Raw genomic sequence first — 20713 nt, 5'->3', positions numbered from 1 at the left:
GAGTATTTAATCTGAATTGATACTAAGTTTAAAGATTAAAATTGAAGTACAATCCTCAGGATTTAAGAATTAGATCCCACAGGGTAAGTGTTCTGACTCCCATCCAGAAAGACCAATCTGGATGATTTTAACTTCAGGCATGTTAGTAATCTCTTCATTTTGAGGGATCTTTCACATGCTTAAAATTAAGCAAGTTCTGTATCAGGCTCGGCATACTTAGTGCCTTCTAGAAATGAGCTTTAAATTTCTTTTATATCCTGACAAAAGCGCATCTCTCATCAATTAAAAATATACTTCAGTTTTTAACTGCAATTTTCATTATTTGGTTGTATTACTGTGTATTAGAGAAGCAGCTTAAATAATTTAAACCTTTCACACACTACTTACACTGCTTGCTTTTTGTTAGTGCTTATGAGCCTGCTTGTCGAGGGCGATTTCTGGTGTGATCAGACAGCGCTAATTGCATAGTTGCTATTAAGCTGGTATTTGTGATTTCAGTTATTTTTAGTTTCAAAGTGCTCAGTTATCCTGAGCTGTTTGGGTCAACATCCTATCTTTTTCAGAGTCCTCTGTGTGAAAAGCCCCTTTCTACAATTTGACTGCAACCTTTCTCTGAGTTAGCGCATCAAATAACTCATCGACTATAACAGAATGAACCATAGCAGTTTTAGTGTTGTTTTTGTCATTTATGTAGACAGAAGATATGGTTGTGTAAGTATCGCACCGATATCATCAATAGAGGTAATAATACTGCAGTTACCACAGGAGGGGTCAGGAGGTATCCAAGGGACCCGTGGCACCAGGCTCAGTACAAACAAGTGCAGTAACCGTTCTCTGCTTCCTAGCGCCTATGATCTAAAAGATTATTTTTCAGTTGCCCTGACATGAATCTTATAAACAGATCTATATTCTTCCTTCCATTGTAACTTACATAATAATGATTCACACATAAAAAGACAAAATGTATAAAACATCTTCATATGTATAACACTCCATTTGAATTGCATAGCTCATTTCGACTTGTGCTGGTACTGATGAGAAAGGGCAAGCGTTCCATGAAAATGTCATGACGGTTGCAGGGAAAATGATTGAGTTCAACTTTGTGCATATCTGCTTTTTCTCTCCCTCTAAATATTAAGTAAAATTGAAAAGTAAAAAATATAGTTAGCTGGAGGCTTAAGGAGAGCTGTTGCTTCATTGAGGAACGCTTTAAGGGAACCTCTGCCGATAATACTGAGTGATCTCTTGGCCAAAATCATCCAAGTGATTTGAATTCCCTTACGAATGGAGGGCTTATCTGTCAGTGTATGCACAAAAAGGACTTAAATCACCAAGTAAATAGCGAATCGGAAGACAGTTTTGTTAGCTATTACAAACACATACACAGAGTCCAGTTCTGTCTTTGTGGAGGTATACCGATTTCTGCTGTCAAAAGAGTTGCCCTTGTAGAAGGCTGGAGGAGGTATAACTGCAGCAATTCTGGGCATCCCAGAGCAGATGACTTTTAATTTTAACTTAATGGCCATCTACAAACTTCATTGTGAAGTAGCCGCCAGAGTACTTAGCAGTGCTGCCACAACTTAAATAAAGCTTTTTTTCACAAGCATGGACCTAAAAATCCTTAAACTTTTAAGAAGTTTAAATGTGAGGTTCCAAATCTAGATCCAAACTAACAGGTTTGCCTGTTTTTCTGTAAGGAGTCGCATATGTTTCCAAATCTGAATGTATCTATTACACTGAATACAGAATTTTGCATTTCTCTATAAAGAATGTACAAGCCTACAGGTAAGAGTAGTTGTACATTTTGTAAAGTCATTTCCTTGTGACTTTACCATCAATGAATATGTATCACCAGCCACCATGTATTCCCCATATAGACACATATATTGATCTGAATTACAGAAAAGAATAAAACTGAGCTATGCTGAAGAGTGAGGGCCTCGAGTGAATCATTCACTGAAATGAAACATTTACTGTAGACGTGAGCTACTGAGCAAAATGTTCTTTGCTACCGTATTCAAGTTCTCAAAATTAAGTGTTTCGTTTCCTGTTTATAACAAAGCAGCTGAGAGTCAGACAAATGGAATAAATTTTTAAAGTTACCTCCAAACAGAAAGATTTCATGCAGCTGCTGCAGTGTTCTTCTTCGATTGCTGTCGTTTTTGACTTTAACACAGCTGCACTGTAATAGGTCCAGCTTACTACTGTCCAGGTGCTTTCAGAATAACAAAACCTCTGCCACATTACAGAGCCAGAAAACTGTGGTAGTGGAAGTAATACAGCTGCCTCAGCCCCCACAGTGAATGTGTGCAACGTGTTGGTACAGTAGTTCAGTACAGGGCAGAGCAAAACCAGATGAGAATTCCCTTTTCCTCACTAACTTCAGTTGGGAGCTTACGTAAAGGCTGGCTGGATTATCATACTTTAACACCTCAGAACTGTCCCAATATTTACAATTCTGAAGTGTTTAGCTGGCTCTTCCAGAAAATACATTTTAATGGAAATTCAAAAAGAGGAAAAAAAAGCCTTTAAATAATGACTCCGCATGAATCTCTGTAGTAGCATCTTTACATCAACAAATCTTTCCAGAGCCCTAGCTATGTAAGCTGAAATCCAAAACCTAGCAACTACAGCTGATGGTGAAATGCCAGATCACATGTATTAAAACCATGAAGGATTGGTTCTGAAATTCAAGATCAAACAAAATGGTCTTCAGCTTAAAAGGAAAAAAAAATTGACTGCACTTCAAAAGCACAGTGGTGGAATATATTGCAATAGAAGTCTGAAGAAACAAATCTGTGCATTAAAAGGAAGGAAGAGTCTTTGTTTCTGGGACATCTGAGTAGCGTCCAGTAAGAGAATAGGATGTATGGCGTAATACAATGCACTTTCACCTCTGGAGAACATGTTCAGTCTGGGGATCTTTTTCCATGCTAAAATGGCCTTAAAAGCAGCAAGTAATTTTCAAGACAGATCAGTGACAAGGCTAACAAGATGTTCCATGCAGGCTTCCAGCATACGGACAAAGGAGGTGGTGGTGTCAGCTGCGAATAGTATGGGATCTTCACATCATGCCTGATACCATGGCAGAGCCAAGGGAAAGGATGCCCATTCAGATCTGGAAGTTTTCTGTAAATGATGAATGTATTTCATTATTTAACTTTAAGTAAAAAATTACATTTCAGAATTAAATCTGAAAAGGCATTGCAACAACCCAGTGCCATATTGTCAACATGTTGGTGTTTGCCTCCTGGAAAGGGGGTTACAATTCTGCATCTGATGCCCATGACGTCTGCAGTCCATGAGGAAGGTTAAGTAAATAAATGCTAAATGCTAAATAATGGAATCTCCAACAATAAGCATGTTGAGCCAGGACCCGCCAGACGTGGCCTAAGTAAGAAACACTGGGAGAGTGCTATGTTTGAAAGCACGTCCATCACACTGTGGCTTTTACTTTATTTTATTTTATTGTAATTTTACATTTTATTCTCAAATAAGCCCAGCTCATGGGTAATGATGTTTCTCCTATGTTAGCAGAAGTGCTATTTTTAAATCACTCTGCACCTGGCAATAATGTATTGCAAATACAGAGTAGGTTTTGCTCCTCTGTAGCAAAAGGATTTGCCAGATGGGCTTTCCTAATAAATTGTGTCTGATAAAAGGACGAGAAGGTTATTTAAACAAAAAGATTTTAGCTACGCCATTACATTTAAAACAGATTGAGGATTTTGCCAGTAGATAAATTAAGGGGGAAACAGTGAATAGACGCAGTATTCTTTGGATGATGGCCTCTCTAGAAAGGAAGGCATGGGTGGCTAAAAGCAAAAATAAGGTGCACACAAAATTAATGATCTAAATAATAACATAAAAATGGGGTCAGACCAAAGATCAGCTCGCCCGGTTTCCAGTCACTGTCAGAAGTGTTTCAAACTCATGTGTGCCACAATTCCTGCCTAGAGAGTATGCTTCTTCGCTCCACCCTGGTGCCTCTGGTATATGTTTTGCAAATTGCCATACCTTTTGCAGGAAGAGTAAAGAACGGCCATGATCCAGTACAGGCAGGTGCTCAGCGCTTCCTCCTGGGACCTGGAGAGATGCGAGCATGGCACGAGTCTAATTTGTTTTATCTGACTAACCTAACCAGTGAGCTACAGCATGAAAGACAGGAGGAGCAGCAGTGCTGTGTGCCAATATTACTTCTACTTGCATTTAATAGAAAATTATCATCCCTGCTTCATTTTTTTTTTTTAGAAGGACTTCGTATGCCTGATTGCAGAAAGGATTCCAGGCTGTGAATCTTAATCTGGCAATTTGAAGCCCGTGAGTTAGGCACATAAAATCATTCTGGGTTGTGGCTTTCATGTCAAAGATCTCATTGATTTCAGTGGGCTTTGGATCAGACATTGAAGAGCAAAAGATCAGCAGTCCTGGTCACACCAAAGGTCCTTCTGGCATGGTATGCTCCCTGTGGCTATGGCCAATAGCAGAGGCCTAGGAAAGGTGAAAATGTATGCAAAAGAGAGAGATAAATATAGAGATTCTTCCCCTAAATACTTCCTCGTCTGAACCGTAGCACAAACAATTGCTGAGCCAGAATTTGTGTCTTCGTAAAATAGTCCAAGACCTTTTTAAACACCTAATGTTTTAGCATCCGGGTAAAAAGCCCAGTGATGTTAGTTTTACTTATGATAACGACTCACCTCTGTAAAACACTCGTGCCCTTTGAATTGATGGCCCAGAGCTTAAACTCTCAAGTTCACTTCGCTTAATGTTGCTGTGTATCTTTTGTCCCACTACTCAGCTTATACGCAATCTTTGAGTTTTAGCTCACCTGAGCAAGCACTCAGTAAAATCTTTAACATCTTGATCCTTCATACAGCAGTCTGGAAATCTATTCCTCTGAATTCTTTCTGTTTCCTGGCTTCCATTCATCAGTCCACAGTTTTATAGTATCAATATGTTAATGTTTTCAGAAAGGCAGGAATTCCCATAAAAGCTGTTAGATGTAAGTCGCCCATACTGTCCATCATTGCCTGGCTCTTCGCTTGAAACTGTCCAGCCAATTTGTGACTAAACATCATGTCCTTCAAGAAAAATGGACATGCTTGAGGGAAGCAAAGGTGCCGTCTCTGGGCGCTGTTAAAGGAATTTGCAACTAGGAGTGATGTTATGGATGAATTGCATTGCAGTAGGTGAATTATTTGTGGGCCACTGATTTAAGAACGATTTCCACTATGAACGCCCTTGTCTGCTGGGTCAACTTCACAAAAACAAAACAAAACAAAGGAAAACATTGCTTTCACAGCATCCAGAGGGTTCTTGAGTTTGAACGAGACACAAGTTTTATGCGTGACTGAGCAGTCATGCAGGGTAGCTGTTCATTATTTAATTTTTATTTATAAATTCTGAACACTTGATACTGACTCCAATTCATTACATTAAATCCCTTTGGACTGCATTGAAGTTATTCCATTATAGGTCTGGTTATCACCGAAGGGATATAAAGTATAACACTCAGTATTATTAAAGTGCGTATCTGAAGTGCTTAATCAAGGCAACGGCTCCATCGCACTAGCACCGTATGTGCGTGTAGGAAACAGCAGACCCTTTTGTATGTTAAACTGTTTTCTGTTGATTTTCCTTTTTTCCCTCTCTGAATATTATGTCTTAGTTCTTCCCTTTTTATTTTTTTCTTTTTATTAGTATTTTTATATTGATTGCTTCAGGCAATAATCAGTTATAAAACAACTCTTTCAACCAGAAAATATCTAGATCAATCTGAGATCAAGCTTTATTGAGCGAGAAGATTGGCAACAGCATGTGACTATGGGTTGTGATATACAGTGGTATGCTGCTCTGATACATGATGATGCTGCATTGTTTTTTATGGTGATTTAACACTGAAACCTTATTATACTGCGAGCTTAAAGTTTCTATTTAGAAAAGAATACGTCAGCAATAAAAGCAATGACTTTCACAGAGAAGGAAGACTGTCGCCTCATTAGAGCTTTGTAAAGAGGCTTTAATGACAGAGCTTCAGTTTATGGATAAAATCAGAAGCCAAGTCAGGAGATAACTAAACATTAGGAAAAAGGAACGCTGAATGATCTATAAGCTCACAATGAATGAAAGAAAATTAAGATCAGAGTAGTCTTATCAATTTGCTAGTTTTTCTTCTAATTGTCTTCCGTTTAGCACGTAATTTAAGCACGTACTTAAATACATGTTTAACTGCTTTTATAACAAAGGATGGGTTTAAAAGGTCTTCCCAGATCTCAGCTTCGGGAAAGGCAACGCAGATAAGCACGAGGGGTTATTCCTGAAGACAGATTTTAGAAGCTCCACTATGAATTTACTGAAACTACATTTTTTTTTCAAGTTTTGAAAATCAAGGTTTAACCATAAATTATTTCTATTTACAAGATGTAATTAGCAGGATTGGACAGAAAGTGAGATGGAATTATACCAATATGGAAAATAACACTTTGATAGATAAAACTATATCTTGTATGGATAAAAGTAAACCTTAAAGATGAACCAATGTCCTTACTGTTTTTTTGGTCTTGCTGTTGTAATTTCAACACCAATTTATTTGATTTTTCCAGTTAGTAAAAGAGAGACAGCGTTGAAATTAGTCATTCAGCGTTTTGCCCAAAGATACCGTAACTCAGTTGTAACCAGAGATGGCTAAATTGGAGGAGTTTCGTACTTTGCTGCCCACCTGGATATACGAGTCCACTTAAAATTGAAGACGGCGTTGTCAGTGTCACATCAGTGTTGATGTGTCAAAGCTCAAACTGGACATGATTTCAGGAAGACAGGCATGGGTAGAAAGTACTAGTAAATCACACCGAGGGAGTAGGGGGAAAGCAAGCTCTGAAGAAGCAACATTTGTTTTTTCTAAAGGCTATAAATAACACTTGGAGTGCATTGTATTGTAACGACTTGCAATAAGGTATTTTCCTATAGCAGGAAATGTCCTAGATGATATGATTGTCAAAGCATGTGCAAGAATACGCTGCCATCGATTCACTGGCTGTTGGATAAGAGACAGGATTTGATTTTAGTATGTCCTAGTGCTTATTTAAGTCAATTTCATGTTACTTTTTCGTAATGTTTATTAGCATGTTTTCATATTTTATGTCTTATCAGAACATTTACTTTAGCAAACTGACAAACAGGACTTACTCTCCTGCATTTCTCAGCATGTTTTCTTCATTTTGCAGGATCCTAAATATTTCAAGTCACAGAAGACTGGGAGAGGCCAATTAAAAGAAGGCTGGAGAGAGACCCATCAACCAATTATGTGTTCCTACAAACTTGTGACTGTGAAATTTGAAGTCTGGGGACTTCAAACCAGAGTAGAGCAGTTTGTACACAAGGTCAGTGAAACAGGAGCTGCTTCTTATCCTTCACATAAGCAGAACTTGAGTACTACCCTGCACAGGAAGGGAACTGTGGCTGTGTAGAAGCTAGGGAGCTCAGCTGAATCTGCTTTCAGACCTCTCTCAAGGTCTGAAAGATCTGGAGCGCAGCCAGAGAGTTCATCTCTGGGTATAAACTTGACAAAGCCTGGAGCTGCTCAGGCCTAAGGTTGAGAAAAACTATCAATAACGTTTTCAGTACTGTGATGAATATATGAGCTAAAGTATTTATGAGTATACGTGAGTCCCATACATGTAGCAGTGATGTGCAGAATTTCTTAGAAACAGGTAGTGGGAAAGTTTTCCAATCAGTCTACTAAAAAACTAATTAATGAATGGCATAACAGCCAAATGATAATATTTTTCAGATTATCGACCTTCCACATGTTTAAAAAACTAACACGGAAAAAGAAGAGTTCCAGAACGTCTTAATTTCCCAAAGATTAATGGGTTCTGTACGCATCCCAAATGGCTTCCCATGCTAGTCAAAGCCATGCTGATGTGGTCCAGTGTTGGCAACAGGTCCACTTCAAGTGGGCAGTTGGACTACAAGACCTTCAGAGCCAGTATGTCCGACTCTCTGGGGCATGTCTTTCTAGAGACAAAACTGTCAGAACATTTTTCACTGTAAATCATGTTGAAAGACTACTGTTACTTTTCTAAAATGTTTCGTTGCTGCAGAGGTATTTGACCTTTTCCTTGTTTCGCAGGTGGTCAGAGATATACTATTGATTGGTCACCGGCAGGCTTTTGCCTGGGTTGATGAGTGGTACGGTAAGTATTCTCCAAATTTAGCCCATTTAAAAGGGCTCATGCAAAGCTTATGACAATTAACAACAGATTTCCATTTGCTTTCACGGACCGTCAGGTCCTAGTATAAGTTGTTCACGAAAGAGATGGAACTATGTTCAGTTTCTCTGGAACATACGGAGCTCGTTTACAGCAGGTTCTTTGTAACAAGAGTCGGCTGTATTTTAGGCAGCCAGTAGGCAGCATACAGGGACGCCTTTACATCCCATACATCTCAGAGTACATGCATCAGTCCAGTCACCCTTCATGGTAGGCAGATAGGAGCCGCCCCTGCCGAGAGTCATCTATATGGAGAACTGCATGCAGGTTTGAATAAAGCTGCTTATTAAGACTGCATTAACATGCAGTCATTTCCATACTGCAAACTCCGAGGGCCTCTGATCCAACACAATTTCAGCTTTTTAGGAAAGTTTTAAACTGTTAACGGGGACTGCAGTAAAGAAAAGATGGAGCTCTAACGTCCTTTCTGAAAAATGGATATAAAGGTAAAACCTGCTGGGTCTGATTCAACAGCAGCTGCAGGCAAAAACTGTTTGGAATCCATGAAGCAGCTGTAGGAATGGGCACTTTCAATAGTACAGAGTAATCCTGAATATCAAAACAGCCAACTATATTTTATAAAATAAGCTCACGGGGGTTGTGCTTTTTACATGCATTTTCAGTAAGATGTATCCATAATCATAGATACTTGTAGAACAGTTTCTAAGACGTTTCTGTAACGTATGGCAGCAATTTGGGAATCTATTTAGAATGTTTATTTAAACCCTCCTTAAGCTTCGGGAAACGCCGTTTTGGGCATTTCATGGATAAGAATGACACCTGTCTTTCATCAAAACTCAGAAACATTCTGCGTTGCTTAAAAACAGTCAATTAGCCCAGCTGGTGCAAACACATACATCTCCAGTGACCTCATAAACCTGCATAATTTTACACTAGAATCTAACCATAAACTTGTGCTGATTTTTTGAAAATACAGAAAAATTTGCTTTTGAAATCACAATGTTCGTATACATTTAATAGTGCATGAAAATCTTGTGCTGTAATGATCATAAAAATACTGAAATCTACTAAAAATATCCTTTATTTTGGGATGACCATAAACTAGTAAGAGAATTTTGTATCCAGTGAGAAAGAGTTCTTAAGAGATTTTTTTTTTTTCCTATTTTTTACCTGAAATGTAGTGATCCGTTATTTTCCCTGTACAAAGTCAGGGAACTGGATTACTTTAAATAAAGAAGCCTGACTTCATGTAAAAATTGAGCCCACAAATTTGCCCAAAATCTAACCAAAATATCTCTTAAAGTGAGACATAAAGAAATGTTACTGGGAAGCAAAGAGTCATCTGCACTTTAGCAGAGTTATTGATAATGATAACAAGTGAGTAATCATGAAGTAAAACATACGGAATAGGTTTAGCCCAAAAAAACCATTTAACCACAAATTTTCCCATCTTAACTCTGAAAGCACCCTGTCAAAAGTACTCTTTCCACAAATAAAATATTGTGATACATGATATCTTGTGGATTTTTACTGTCACAGTGAGTCTTTTTACTAAATAATATAGCGTACCTTTAGAACTTAATTGTCAGGCTAAGTATAAAACCTAAAAAATCTGGGCCTACTAAAATAGACGTGAATAAAGGCTAAGTATATAGCAAGATTTATTAAAAAAAAAAAGAAAGTGCAGAAAGTTAGTTTAGGTAACTCTGAGCTGTCTGCAGCCCTTAGGCGTGGTTCTCCAGTTCAATTTAATACATATGATCTGTAAAGCTGTTGTGGTACTGCTCTTGCCGTGTTTATGTGTGTGGGGAGAGTTTTTCAGAAATATACTTTTTAAAGTGTCTGTGTGCCTTCAGTGTGTCTATTAGCACCTTTTAAAATAGAAGTTTGAGAAAGACTTGGAGACGATGTAAGTCAGCTAAACTGAATCAAGTAATCAGTGTAATAAAATCAATTATTAAACAACACATTATGGGTGTTACTGATTGATTACTGTTACTGATACTGTAAGTATGAATGTGTCTTGTCGTTAAATTTACTAAACTGTATTTAGCTTTATTATTAAGAAAATCTATTTTCACAGCGTTATTTACTAATAAAGAGCATGTTCTCTGCTTGGCAAAATGCATCCTTAGCATGTTATTGACATGGCTTATGAGCTTGTTTTTCATTCCACATAACAGTAAAAGGAAAAGGCTAAAAGAGTATGAGTTAGTGGTATTCCATGTTTCCTTTTGATCAAAATTTTAGACTGCATTTCATTTTCACTGATGAGGTATTACATCGTGCTACTGATATAACAGCTAAAGTGATCTCTTTCCTTAAAAGCTGTCTCGTAAACTGCAGCAAGAGCCTCATATCACATAACAAGGAGTGGTGTGATATAAGAATTTGCAAATCCAAGTGACACGTAGTAAACCTGAGAAAAATGATAACCTCAAGAACAAAGACACAGTGTACATTACCAAAAGTGGTACACACTTCCAAGTATACTGTGCTAGTAAAATGCTATTTAAGTTTTGTGAGTAAAAAGTTGATGGCTATTTTCATGAAGCTCTGAAGTTATCAAACCGTCGTAAAGAACAGACCAAAATTCTGACAGCCTTCATGTTCACTTACACCTTACTCACAAGTAGATTTATTGAAAGCATGAGAATACTCAGAAGAGTATGGTCACAAGTCAATTAACTGGATTCTTTCTGGTTTTACTGGAAGTGTGGTTTATGACAAATCTTTTTAAGATCTGTAATAATGGTTTTGAGTTACATAGCAAGCACCTAACAGATTATGCACTAGTTTGACAACATGAGGCATGCCTAGACAGTGATAAATGATCCTGCTGGTAGAATCAGCCTGACTTGTGGAATATTTCTAATTCTTACAATTCATTAAATTGCTTGAGGCGACAAAACTGTTAACGTATTCACTATTAATTCACTTACCAGTATAATTGTTAGTTTCTGGAATCTAAGCTGATGTGTGCTCTAACAGTAAGAATGTTTGCTGGTTATGAGATGTACTATGCAAAGATAACATAAAATCTTTTTGAAAGTTCCTGGAAAGGTAAGTAAATATTTATAATACTTCTGTATCTATCCTTTATTCCAAGGGATCTTCTAAAATCTTTTTAGAAGATCTTGGCCTTTGTCAAGGCCTGCACTTCAATACTTTTTGCCTACCTTATGTTACACAGATACTCCTAAACAATTTCCACTCCTTCCTGTTCTCTGACTCCCTTTGACTTAACCTTCTTACACCTTCCTTGGCTGATATAACTACCTTTATGAGTCAATTTCCATAAAGCTAGTTGCTCCATGCTTTTTTTTAAATCCTTTTTTGGCTTCTGCTGAAAGACTATGTGTTCCTAGAACCTTCTCCTAAAAAAAAAAAATTAAGTTTGTACTGAATCAATGGAAAATGCCAACAATTTTGAACTTTTTACAGATATGACTATGGATGATGTTCGAGAATACGAGAAAAATATGCATGAAAAAACCAACATTAAAGTTTGCAACCAACATTCATCTACTGTGGATGAAATAGAGAGCCATGCCAAAGCAAGAGTATGTCCGTTTTCAAAAACATATTGCCCATCCTCAGCTAATACGCCTGCCCAGATCAGAGAAGAGCAATGCACTGATCTTGCTGACCAGTCAGTGGAATTTTGGGGAGGTTTTGCTTCAGTAGGAACAGAATCTTTCTCCATCAAGTGCAATCCTGCCTTTTGCTTGCACTGTAAACTGCCACTGATGTAAGAAAGGGTGGGGTTGGGCTCATATACAGCTCCCTGTCTTCCAGGAAAACACAATTCTCAAATTTCAGTTGGATGCATGAAGAGGAAGTTAAATATCAGTTTTACTTTCTATTAGTTGAATAGTTAAAAAATGCAAGAGTTCAGAGTGCTTCAGTCAAAAAGCCAGGAACGTGGGGAGTGGAAAATTTCTGTGGGACTGATAAAATTGTTTGCTTCACCAGGAAAAAAAAAAAGCTAATGAATTATTCACTCTTTTGAAACTAATTTTAATGTTGTCATTGATTAGCTACCAACAAGGTGAGAAGTATTTTCGGAAGTATATAACAGCAGTTTGTGGAGAAGGGCAGGTTTCTGTGTAGGTTCTTTGATTCAGATTCTGGAAACTTCATGAAGTATTTAAGTTCCTAATTTGGGCACCTCGAGTAGAGGCCTAAAATTAGAAATTACTACTATCTGCAAAGAGAAAAGATGCAGTGATATTTGCTTTTGAAGTGTTAATTATTCCTTTATTTCTACTAACTGCACTGTAGAACTCGGTGATGGTTTTACTCCCGTAAGGAGCGGGGCAAGGCCTGAAGGGCTTGAAGACTTTCCTTTGTTCTTATGCAGTGCAAATTGTCACCAGCCTGAGAAGATGTTGTCTAAGCAATAACCAGGAAGGTGATTCTTGTGTTCGTAACGCTGCAGCTCCATTGACATCAAGGTTACTCCTTAGCTGAGCAGTAAATTGAGAATCACTTCTGACTTTGGCTCTACACTTCAGGGTTTGGCTTTGAATGCAGCCTGCCATCCGTAGTTCCCATGTGGAAAATTGCCGTTGAGGTCAGAATAGAATTTGTCATTAATGATAAAAAAAGAGTCTGAGCCTTCTTAGCTCAGGATAAAGACTGGTTTTACTTGAGCGTGTATCAGAACAGAATTGAATTTAAAGGGAGTGTAAGCTAAAAAGCCAAAGTCAGCTGAAGGGACAGTAAGGATTTCATGTCTGAAATTAAAATGGACAGTCATGGAGGATACCACTTAGTAAGACTTTAATCAGTCTTCACTTAAATGGCCAGCAAATTGAGAAATCTTCCTGTCCTCTTCCACTTTCATTTATCCAAGACAACTTTTGTTTCGTGTTGTACAGAAGTCCTCAATCGAAAATAGCTGAAATGAATGCATGGGCTCCCTTTGATGTCAGGGTGCTTTTAAACCATTTGAATTCAGAAACACTACGCGCACTGTTACAGGGTGTGAAACAAAATGTAAATCAGCAAAACAAGTTCAGATCTATCTCCAACACAAGTAGGTACAGTTCCTCTGAGACCATCTGTTTATTTCTACCACTTATCTCAGAGTTGAAAATAGCTTAGTCCTCACTCCTAATAACTGGCACAGCAGTGTAAGCTGAAAAGGTCCCTGGAATGTCGTCTGCCGGGAAGAGAGAAGGCAGCTGGCAACATGCATGCTTTTGTTTATTTAATATGATGATGTAATACAACATAAAGCTGCTTCTACATAACATGTGCAGCCAAGGCTGCAGATGCATGCAGCTGGGTAATATTAAAAAGTACCGATGTACTGGAAGTATAGGATTTTGTCATACATATGGTAAGCACTATTGCCAGTCCCATGTCTCAGACACCCAAATCTGTGAGAATTTTAAATTTATTAAAATGCTAGTGTTTTTATTTCTGGGGTTTTGAGCTTTCAGAGCTCAAAGAATCTACAAAATGGTTCAATGAAATATTTCAAATTTACAAATTTAACACGACGTTCAGCAAAAAACATAAAATTTATTTCCGTTGGCTCAGTGGACATCTTGCAGGCAATGTGAACATGAAGCAGCAGGTTTCAGAAGAGTCTTGCTGCTTTTTTTTGCTCAACTTACCCGTTTGTAGCAGATGTCGTTCGTCTGGGATTTCACCAAAAAAGTTTCGCAAGGCTCAGCTCAGAGCACATCTATGCTGGGATCGCTCTGCCCTCTTGTGGGTTTCCACAGCACTGTGACACGTTTGTCACCTGCGTGAGAAGACTTTCATTGCTTTTAAAGCTTTCTGTGGACCCGGTTTTCCATTGCAAAGTGGCTTTAACCCCACATCTCATTTTGCCTCTATTTTGCAGGGAATTAAGCAGTGGATTTGTCAGTTGGCCATAAATGTTTAAGTACAGATTCTGGATGGAAAAGTTGGAAGGCGTGTTGTGGCTTTATCAAGTGAGAGGGAATTCTTCAGGCTTTATTAGCAGAAAAGCAAAATGGCCTCAGTTACGTGCATGCAGCTGCAACTAGAAGTCAGTAGAAGCTGTGCATGGGGGGAGAGAGAATTTTTCATCCCTTGGTAATTACAGTAGACAAACAAACCGATGACAACCCTTTACTTGTTCATGCTCATAATTTAGATCGGAAAAAAACCCAGCAACCTATTAGTTTTATTTTGTTTGGAGTTCTGAAAAATTCTACTTGCTAACTGTGTATCTAAATGTATTCTTTAATTGCCTGTGAAAGAGCTCGATTCTTCCAACAATTACAGAGGTAGCACTCTTTATTCACTTCAGACCCAGGTAGAAGAAGAACCATTAGTATGTCATTAATGTATTTAACTTCATTTTCTTAACGTTTGCTGCTTATTGTACTCCAGTCAATGCATTACAATAGGAAGGCATTCATGTGGAGAATCACTTAATGATATGCATGATAAGCAGTCATTCCCTGATTTAGAATTTGGATGGAAGTAGTTAACTGAGTTAATGAAATGATCATTTGAAATTATTCTAACGTGCCTTTATCTTTCTTTCCTTCTTGCTGAAGACATGACAATGGATGAAGTCCGAGAGTTTGAACGAGCAACTCAGGAAGCTACCAACAAGAAGATTGGGATTTTCCCACCTGCAATATCTATCTCTAACATTTCCATGCCTTCTTCAACCCGCAGTGCTCCATCTAGTGCTCCATCAACTCCTCTCTCCACAGATGCTCCTGAATTCCTAACAGTTCCCAAAGACCGACCTCGGAAAAAGTCTGCTCCAGAAACTCTCACTCTTCCAGATCCAGTGAAAAAAAACCTTTAAATTAACCCAGCATGTTTCCTCCTGATAAGCCATGTCTACCACAGCAAGAGTGATGTAACTCAATTTCTACAAAGGTCATGGTGGTTTGTTGGTTGTTTTTTTGCTTAAAATAATCTTACTGGTGTGGAAAGATTACTTCTTTACTCAGACTTGATCCTTAAAACCTTCAGAGAAGTGCATGCAAGAGAACGTCGTTTATATATTCCTAAAGTAGTGTTTCAAGCCATATGGTGCATCTTACTGACATACAGTGAAATAGTCTGAGGGGAACCCTGTAAAAGAAAATAAATCTTTCTGTAGCAGTATTCTACCTACAAATCTTCATCTAGGTCATAGCATTTATAATTAGGAGTAGGTATTTAGTAAAGCTGCCAAGGACTTCTGAGGCAAATTAGTGCCAACTAGAATGCAGGGTTAACAGGAAAAAAACCCTCCCATTTTCTTCTTTTATAGCCGATTTTAAAATCCTTCCTACTCTCAGGCTTCTCCTGTGTATTCATCAACCTTTGACCTGTAACTCATTGTACTTGAACACCAACAGCAATCACTCAGATTCACATTTTGCTTAATATGACTCAGGATTTGGGGCCTAGCTAACAAACGCAAAACTTTTCAAACCTAAAATATCACTGTATTGAAGCCCCAATTGTAATTAATTATACTGACTTTGAGGCCATTGAACTATTTCTATCTTGCACAGAATTTGTAAAAGAAACCACCTATTTCTTGTAGATAATGTATTTTAATAGCTCTCCCCTGTCCTTTTGTGATCTCTTAAGTCTGTATTGGTGTTCATCAATGGTATTCCATGTGTAAGATTGAAAAAAAGCAGCTAAATTGAGCCAGTTGAGAAGCAAAACCAATGAATTCTGTCTTTTCCTCACTGGAAGAAGAGTGTAAGTAAGACCTTGAATGTAAAGGAAAGGAAATACGAGACTCCTTTTTCTTTCCTGCCTCGCGTCTTTCCCAAACAGCACGATCTCTGCTAACAGAAAGCTGCTGCCGGGCTTTACCATCGTCTAGGGAAGGGGTGAACAAAATCAGTCACTTTAAAAAGCAAATGAATCGTGGGGCTGCTCAGTCCTGTGTAGGGTGACGTTAAGGAAACAGAAGTGCTCCTCCTGGTCTGCATGTGAAATCACTCGTCAATCTCAGGAATTAAAATGTAGAAAAGGATGTTTCCTGGTAGGGAAATGTAGATTGTGGAAGGAGGAGAAAAATAAATGGCAGAAGTGGTCTCTTCCTTCCTTTTCAAAATGTAAGTGCAGTGAGAAACTTTCCCCACTGACCCCCATTTGGGGTACTTTGTTCTCTTTCATACAAACTGCTATTTAATGAATGCTGTCAGTGTCTGTCTCTGTCGGTAGCTGTAGCAGACGCTGTTCAATTCCCAGTGAATGATAGCTATTACCTGAATCATATGATCAAAGGGGGTGATATTTTGTACCACTGGTGACATGGTATGTGGATAAAAAAAAAAGAGGGTCCTCCAGAGCTGAACTGTCATTGAATGTTGAACAATCAGTTTGGGGATGGCCTTTTACCTGGATGGAACGTTTGTGCCATCTTCTCAGCACAATGCTGTGATTTGACTGGCTTAAATGCACTGACCTTCTCAATGGCTCTAGATCCAGCAGAAGCGATGTTGAATGTGTGATATTTATAGGGTAGTTTTAGTGGCAGGAGAGGTAATTCCACTGCCAACCTGCGCTGAAAACAAGTGTATATTTGTTTGATAGTTAAAATTCTGTAGCTAGCAAAATCTGGGAGCTCTTTGTAGGTTAGCTGTGGTCTGCCTTCATGCACTCTCCCACTTACTGTCCATGTTTTGCTTTGCTTTTCTTCTCAGAGCTAGTAATTCTGTGTGATCAGTATACTAATGGGTGATGATTTTTTTGTTTAAAAAGAAGCCACTGTAATGATGCAAACAAAACTTTCCTACATTAGTTTATGATTTCAGCTTAAAAAGTGTGCAGATTAAGTATTCATGATTATAACTGGTCTAATCTTTTTATTATTACTTATTTAGAAGCAAGATTGGAACATTGGCAGAGAAGGGAAACCCTTGAAAACATAAAGCATTGTTTGGTTGTTTTTTTCATTTCCTGAATTTGACCTATATAGAAATGGTTTAGGTCTGCTCCACCTGAAAATCTATTTTTCAATTAATTTTTTCTTTGTCAAAGAAGAATTTGCTCAGCTCTAGTCATAATGTCCTTGTGCTTACATATTACTTATATACGTTTTGGCATCTGGGTTTGACACAGATTATTAGACCAAAGCAGTCATACCTTTACTCATATTTAACTGACTGATTTCCAATCCCATGTGGATACACTGATTATCATATTAAGTAAGTTTGGGGATGAGGCATGTATGAAAATTATTGACATACCTGAATAGGACACATCTTAATAGCTGCATGACAGAGATGTAGGAGAAAGACACTGGTCGTGTCATGGAAAGAATGGCAGACTGCTTAATGCTGTGTCTCCGTCTGCACGTGCTGCTGCCGTAGCCCTTCCACCGAGCAGTGCTGTTCTCGACGATTACCAGATTTATTGACCAAACAGCCTGAATTCACCGTTGGCCACAACAAGGATCACGATCAGCCACATTGCCTCCACGTTGCTTCCTAATGAAGGCAAATAAAGAGATCTGTAATGTTTCATTGCTTTGGATAAGAAATACCCCAGGCTTTTTGTTGCCTATGTAAGTACCCTCTGCTGTGTTCTGCTTTGCCTTTTTCTGTCTGGTTGGGGTTTGTTTGTTTGTTTTTTCGGGTAGGATAACTTTTTCTAGAATATTCCCAGCAAACACAAAAAACCACACAAGATTAAATGAAAAGGAAGGTCTGAATACTTCAGTAGAACATCTTGAGGCAAAGGGGTTGTTTTCATTACTGATTTTTTCACAGTGCTTTCTGTTGTATTTTCAAACGTTTATTAGGAGAAAAAGAGAGAGCGTTTTGCAGGTGTTCATCACTTCTTTTGCAAAAATAAACGATGTGATTATTTAGTGAGTACATCTTTAGAGCATGGTGCTACACAGCAAAGCTGAACAGGCACAATAGCCGCGTTCCTATTCTCTGCCACAGTGACTGAAGAATTACATGATACAGCTCTGCTGGGACTTGACAAGGAATTTTTCATCAAGGAGAATACAGTTCAGAGCAAATAACGTGATTAGTTTGTTTGGGTTTCTATTAAAACCTCCTCCCAGCTTTGCTCATACTTCTATGTATTTCATATAGAACAATCGTTACAAAATAACTGGCAATTCACTGCAGTCTTTAGAAGGGTAGATCTCCTAATCAATTAAAAAGGGGAGGTGTCCATAAAGACTATGCGGAGCAGCACATTCCTGAAACACATACTTCATGGGATTTCTTATGAATGTAATGGTTAATTCGGTAAATGACTGGATAAATCTTATGGAAAGAAACTATTTGACATTATTCTTTGGCTTTTTGATTTTGTGACATCTAGTAGCCAATTTGCATTAATTGCTGCTGTAGAGATTTTGTATTTGTTCCTTGAATTTTAGTTTGTAACAAGACCGCTACATTTTGTTAAAACTGCTTTGAAGCTTGCTGCACTATAACTTCAAAACAATGTGCTATCATTTGAAATAAGCCAAATGTATATGCTTTTTATGAATTAGTGAGTGCAGTAAGAGAGAATTCATGATCTTGTCAATAGGAGCTTTTCTGTTTTCATTGTTTGGACTTGGTTTAATATGTGTAAGTTAAAATTGCTAAGTCTAACAATGTTTTGCTTTAAATGAACAGCATGGTCATTGAATTACAATCTCCTGTAGTTTTGTGGTGTCACTAAAACAGGTTTCATTGTTTTATTTCATTTCTGTGATAATTCCACGTGACTCTGAATGTCCAGTAATTCATTTTTTTTATTTAGAGCAATCATGGCTACATTAGGCAATACATCACTACCATCAAAGAAGGACCAAGTTTTGAAATGCTCTGCATGTTAAATAATGCAAAGTTCAGCAGAGGAATTTGATTGTCATATTTCTCATTCATATCACTTAGTTTCTGATTTTTCCAAGTTATTTATTACTTTTAATATTGTATTTTTCCTTGCATTTTGTTGTAAATAAACTACCAACAATTATTCTTTACAATTGTGGCTATTTTCTTTTACTAGGTCTCCTCTAGCAAGGAACATATCCATTAACATTTCTGCCCCCAGCTCTGCAAGTCACTTCCTCAAAATTAAAAACCACAAAGAATTGGCTTTGTAAGGAAAATTTAAACCACTTACAACATCTACTAGGTTTTGTTCTGCCTCAGCTTTTCAAAGATTTTATCAGGGCAGGTGCCCGTCAGTCTGGTGTCAGCCCATTCATTTGTAAATGACCATTTGGTTGACAGGGAAGTTTTTCAGTAGGGAATCTAATTCTCTATGCAGGGTTTGGCAGCCCAGTGTTGTAGTAAATACTGGAAAAGAGGCCACTCAAAACCTCTCGGAAGATAAGAGTCCTCCATCGCTTGGCTACAAGTCATTTCATTTCAGTCAACAGAAATTTCACGTGCACGAGGATTCTTTAAGCTTTTAAGTAGAGGCTTACTCCATAGAAATAAAGCTTTCTCTGAACCAGAAAAATGGTAGTCGCCTATTCAGTATAGAAATGCTCCACAACAGCGTAGGACAGGACGCAAGGAACAAACGTAGGCTTAGAAAATATTTAAGGTAGAAATCACATGGTACAAAAGAGACAGAAACCACGCAGCCCTGCGTGGCTTCGGGTCTGCGGTGATGACTTCTGGGTGGCTTCAGCGCAGGAAGACCCTGTTGGGGTAAGCGTGCTGGGGCCGTGCCCTGCAGCCAGCCAGGACTCTGGCCGAGTCTTTGTCGCCGAAGTCAGGTTGTGACTGTCCTCTATGAGGCGACATTACGGCTGGATTCTCCAGCAAGCAGCAGCGAGACCCCCGAAATTACAGTGCTGGCAACACGTGTTCCCCAACAGTGGTCAACAGCTAGCACAGTAACACATCTAATGATTGGGCCTGACCTGTTTTGTTGTCGGTTTGGTTTGACTTGATGTTTTTTTACAGTCTGGGCTGGTATTGCTAGGGCTTCATTAAAATTTGCACACAAACAAAACACTAATGCATGAAAATACATTACAGATTGGTTAAAAACCTGGACCTGATCCTACCGCTATTAAAATTGGTGGAGCTGGGTTGCGCTCTTGCGGAGGAAAAAAATTCCACCCCTTCATTCTTTACAAGAATGAGACATCTCAGAGGGCAGAAATACATTTAAAGTAGTCTTAAAACCACAGTTTTACTGTGCAGATGCAAAACTACGGAAGCCTTTTATCTCATCTCCTCGTGCTAATCTGCATACAAATGACACCTCTTCGCCACGATGAAACCCTGGTAGGACCGACTGCATGAATGGCCGTGGAAACGACCTGATTGATACCATGCACGAAATACATCGGGAACGACTGAATAAAGGAAATCCTGAATGCCGTTGATTCTCTGCTTTGTAACGGCGCTCTGAAAAATGAATGGCTCTTCCCTGATTTCGCGGTATTTAAAATAGGCAGAGCGCGGGGTGTTTTTATGTACTTTGCAAATGCCAGCTGGCAAAGCCTCCCTACACCCCCAGGGGAAGAGGCAGGACTGGCAGTCCCGACTCGGCGG

At 38.5% G+C, this 20713-nt stretch overlaps 1 protein-coding gene across 2 annotated transcripts in view; it reads left to right on the top strand.

The window, feature by feature from the left end:
- PITPNC1 (phosphatidylinositol transfer protein, cytoplasmic 1) overlaps positions 1–19182 on the top strand; it is a 90434-nt gene extending 71252 nt beyond the window's left edge. Inside the window, exons 7-10 of one of the 2 annotated variants that reach the window (XM_009287708.2) lie at positions 7227–7382; positions 8135–8198; positions 11679–11797; positions 14780–15207. In XM_009287708.2, coding sequence (XP_009285983.1) covers positions 7227–7382; positions 8135–8198; positions 11679–11797; positions 14780–14785 — 345 coding nt within the window. In that variant the 3' untranslated portion in view covers positions 14786–15207. Of the gene's footprint in view, positions 1–7226; positions 7383–8134; positions 8199–11678; positions 11798–14779 lie in introns of both variants that reach the window. The other variant, XM_009287707.2, reaches the window with a different exon arrangement.
- The last annotated feature ends 1531 nt before the right edge of the window (positions 19183–20713 follow it).

Source organism: Aptenodytes forsteri, unplaced genomic scaffold (genome assembly GCF_000699145.1).
Source record: "Aptenodytes forsteri isolate BGI_AS27 unplaced genomic scaffold, ASM69914v1 Scaffold153, whole genome shotgun sequence".
Classification (NCBI taxonomy): Eukaryota; Metazoa; Chordata; class Aves; order Sphenisciformes; family Spheniscidae; genus Aptenodytes; species Aptenodytes forsteri.
This window is presented reverse-complemented; position numbering and strand designations above follow the sequence as displayed.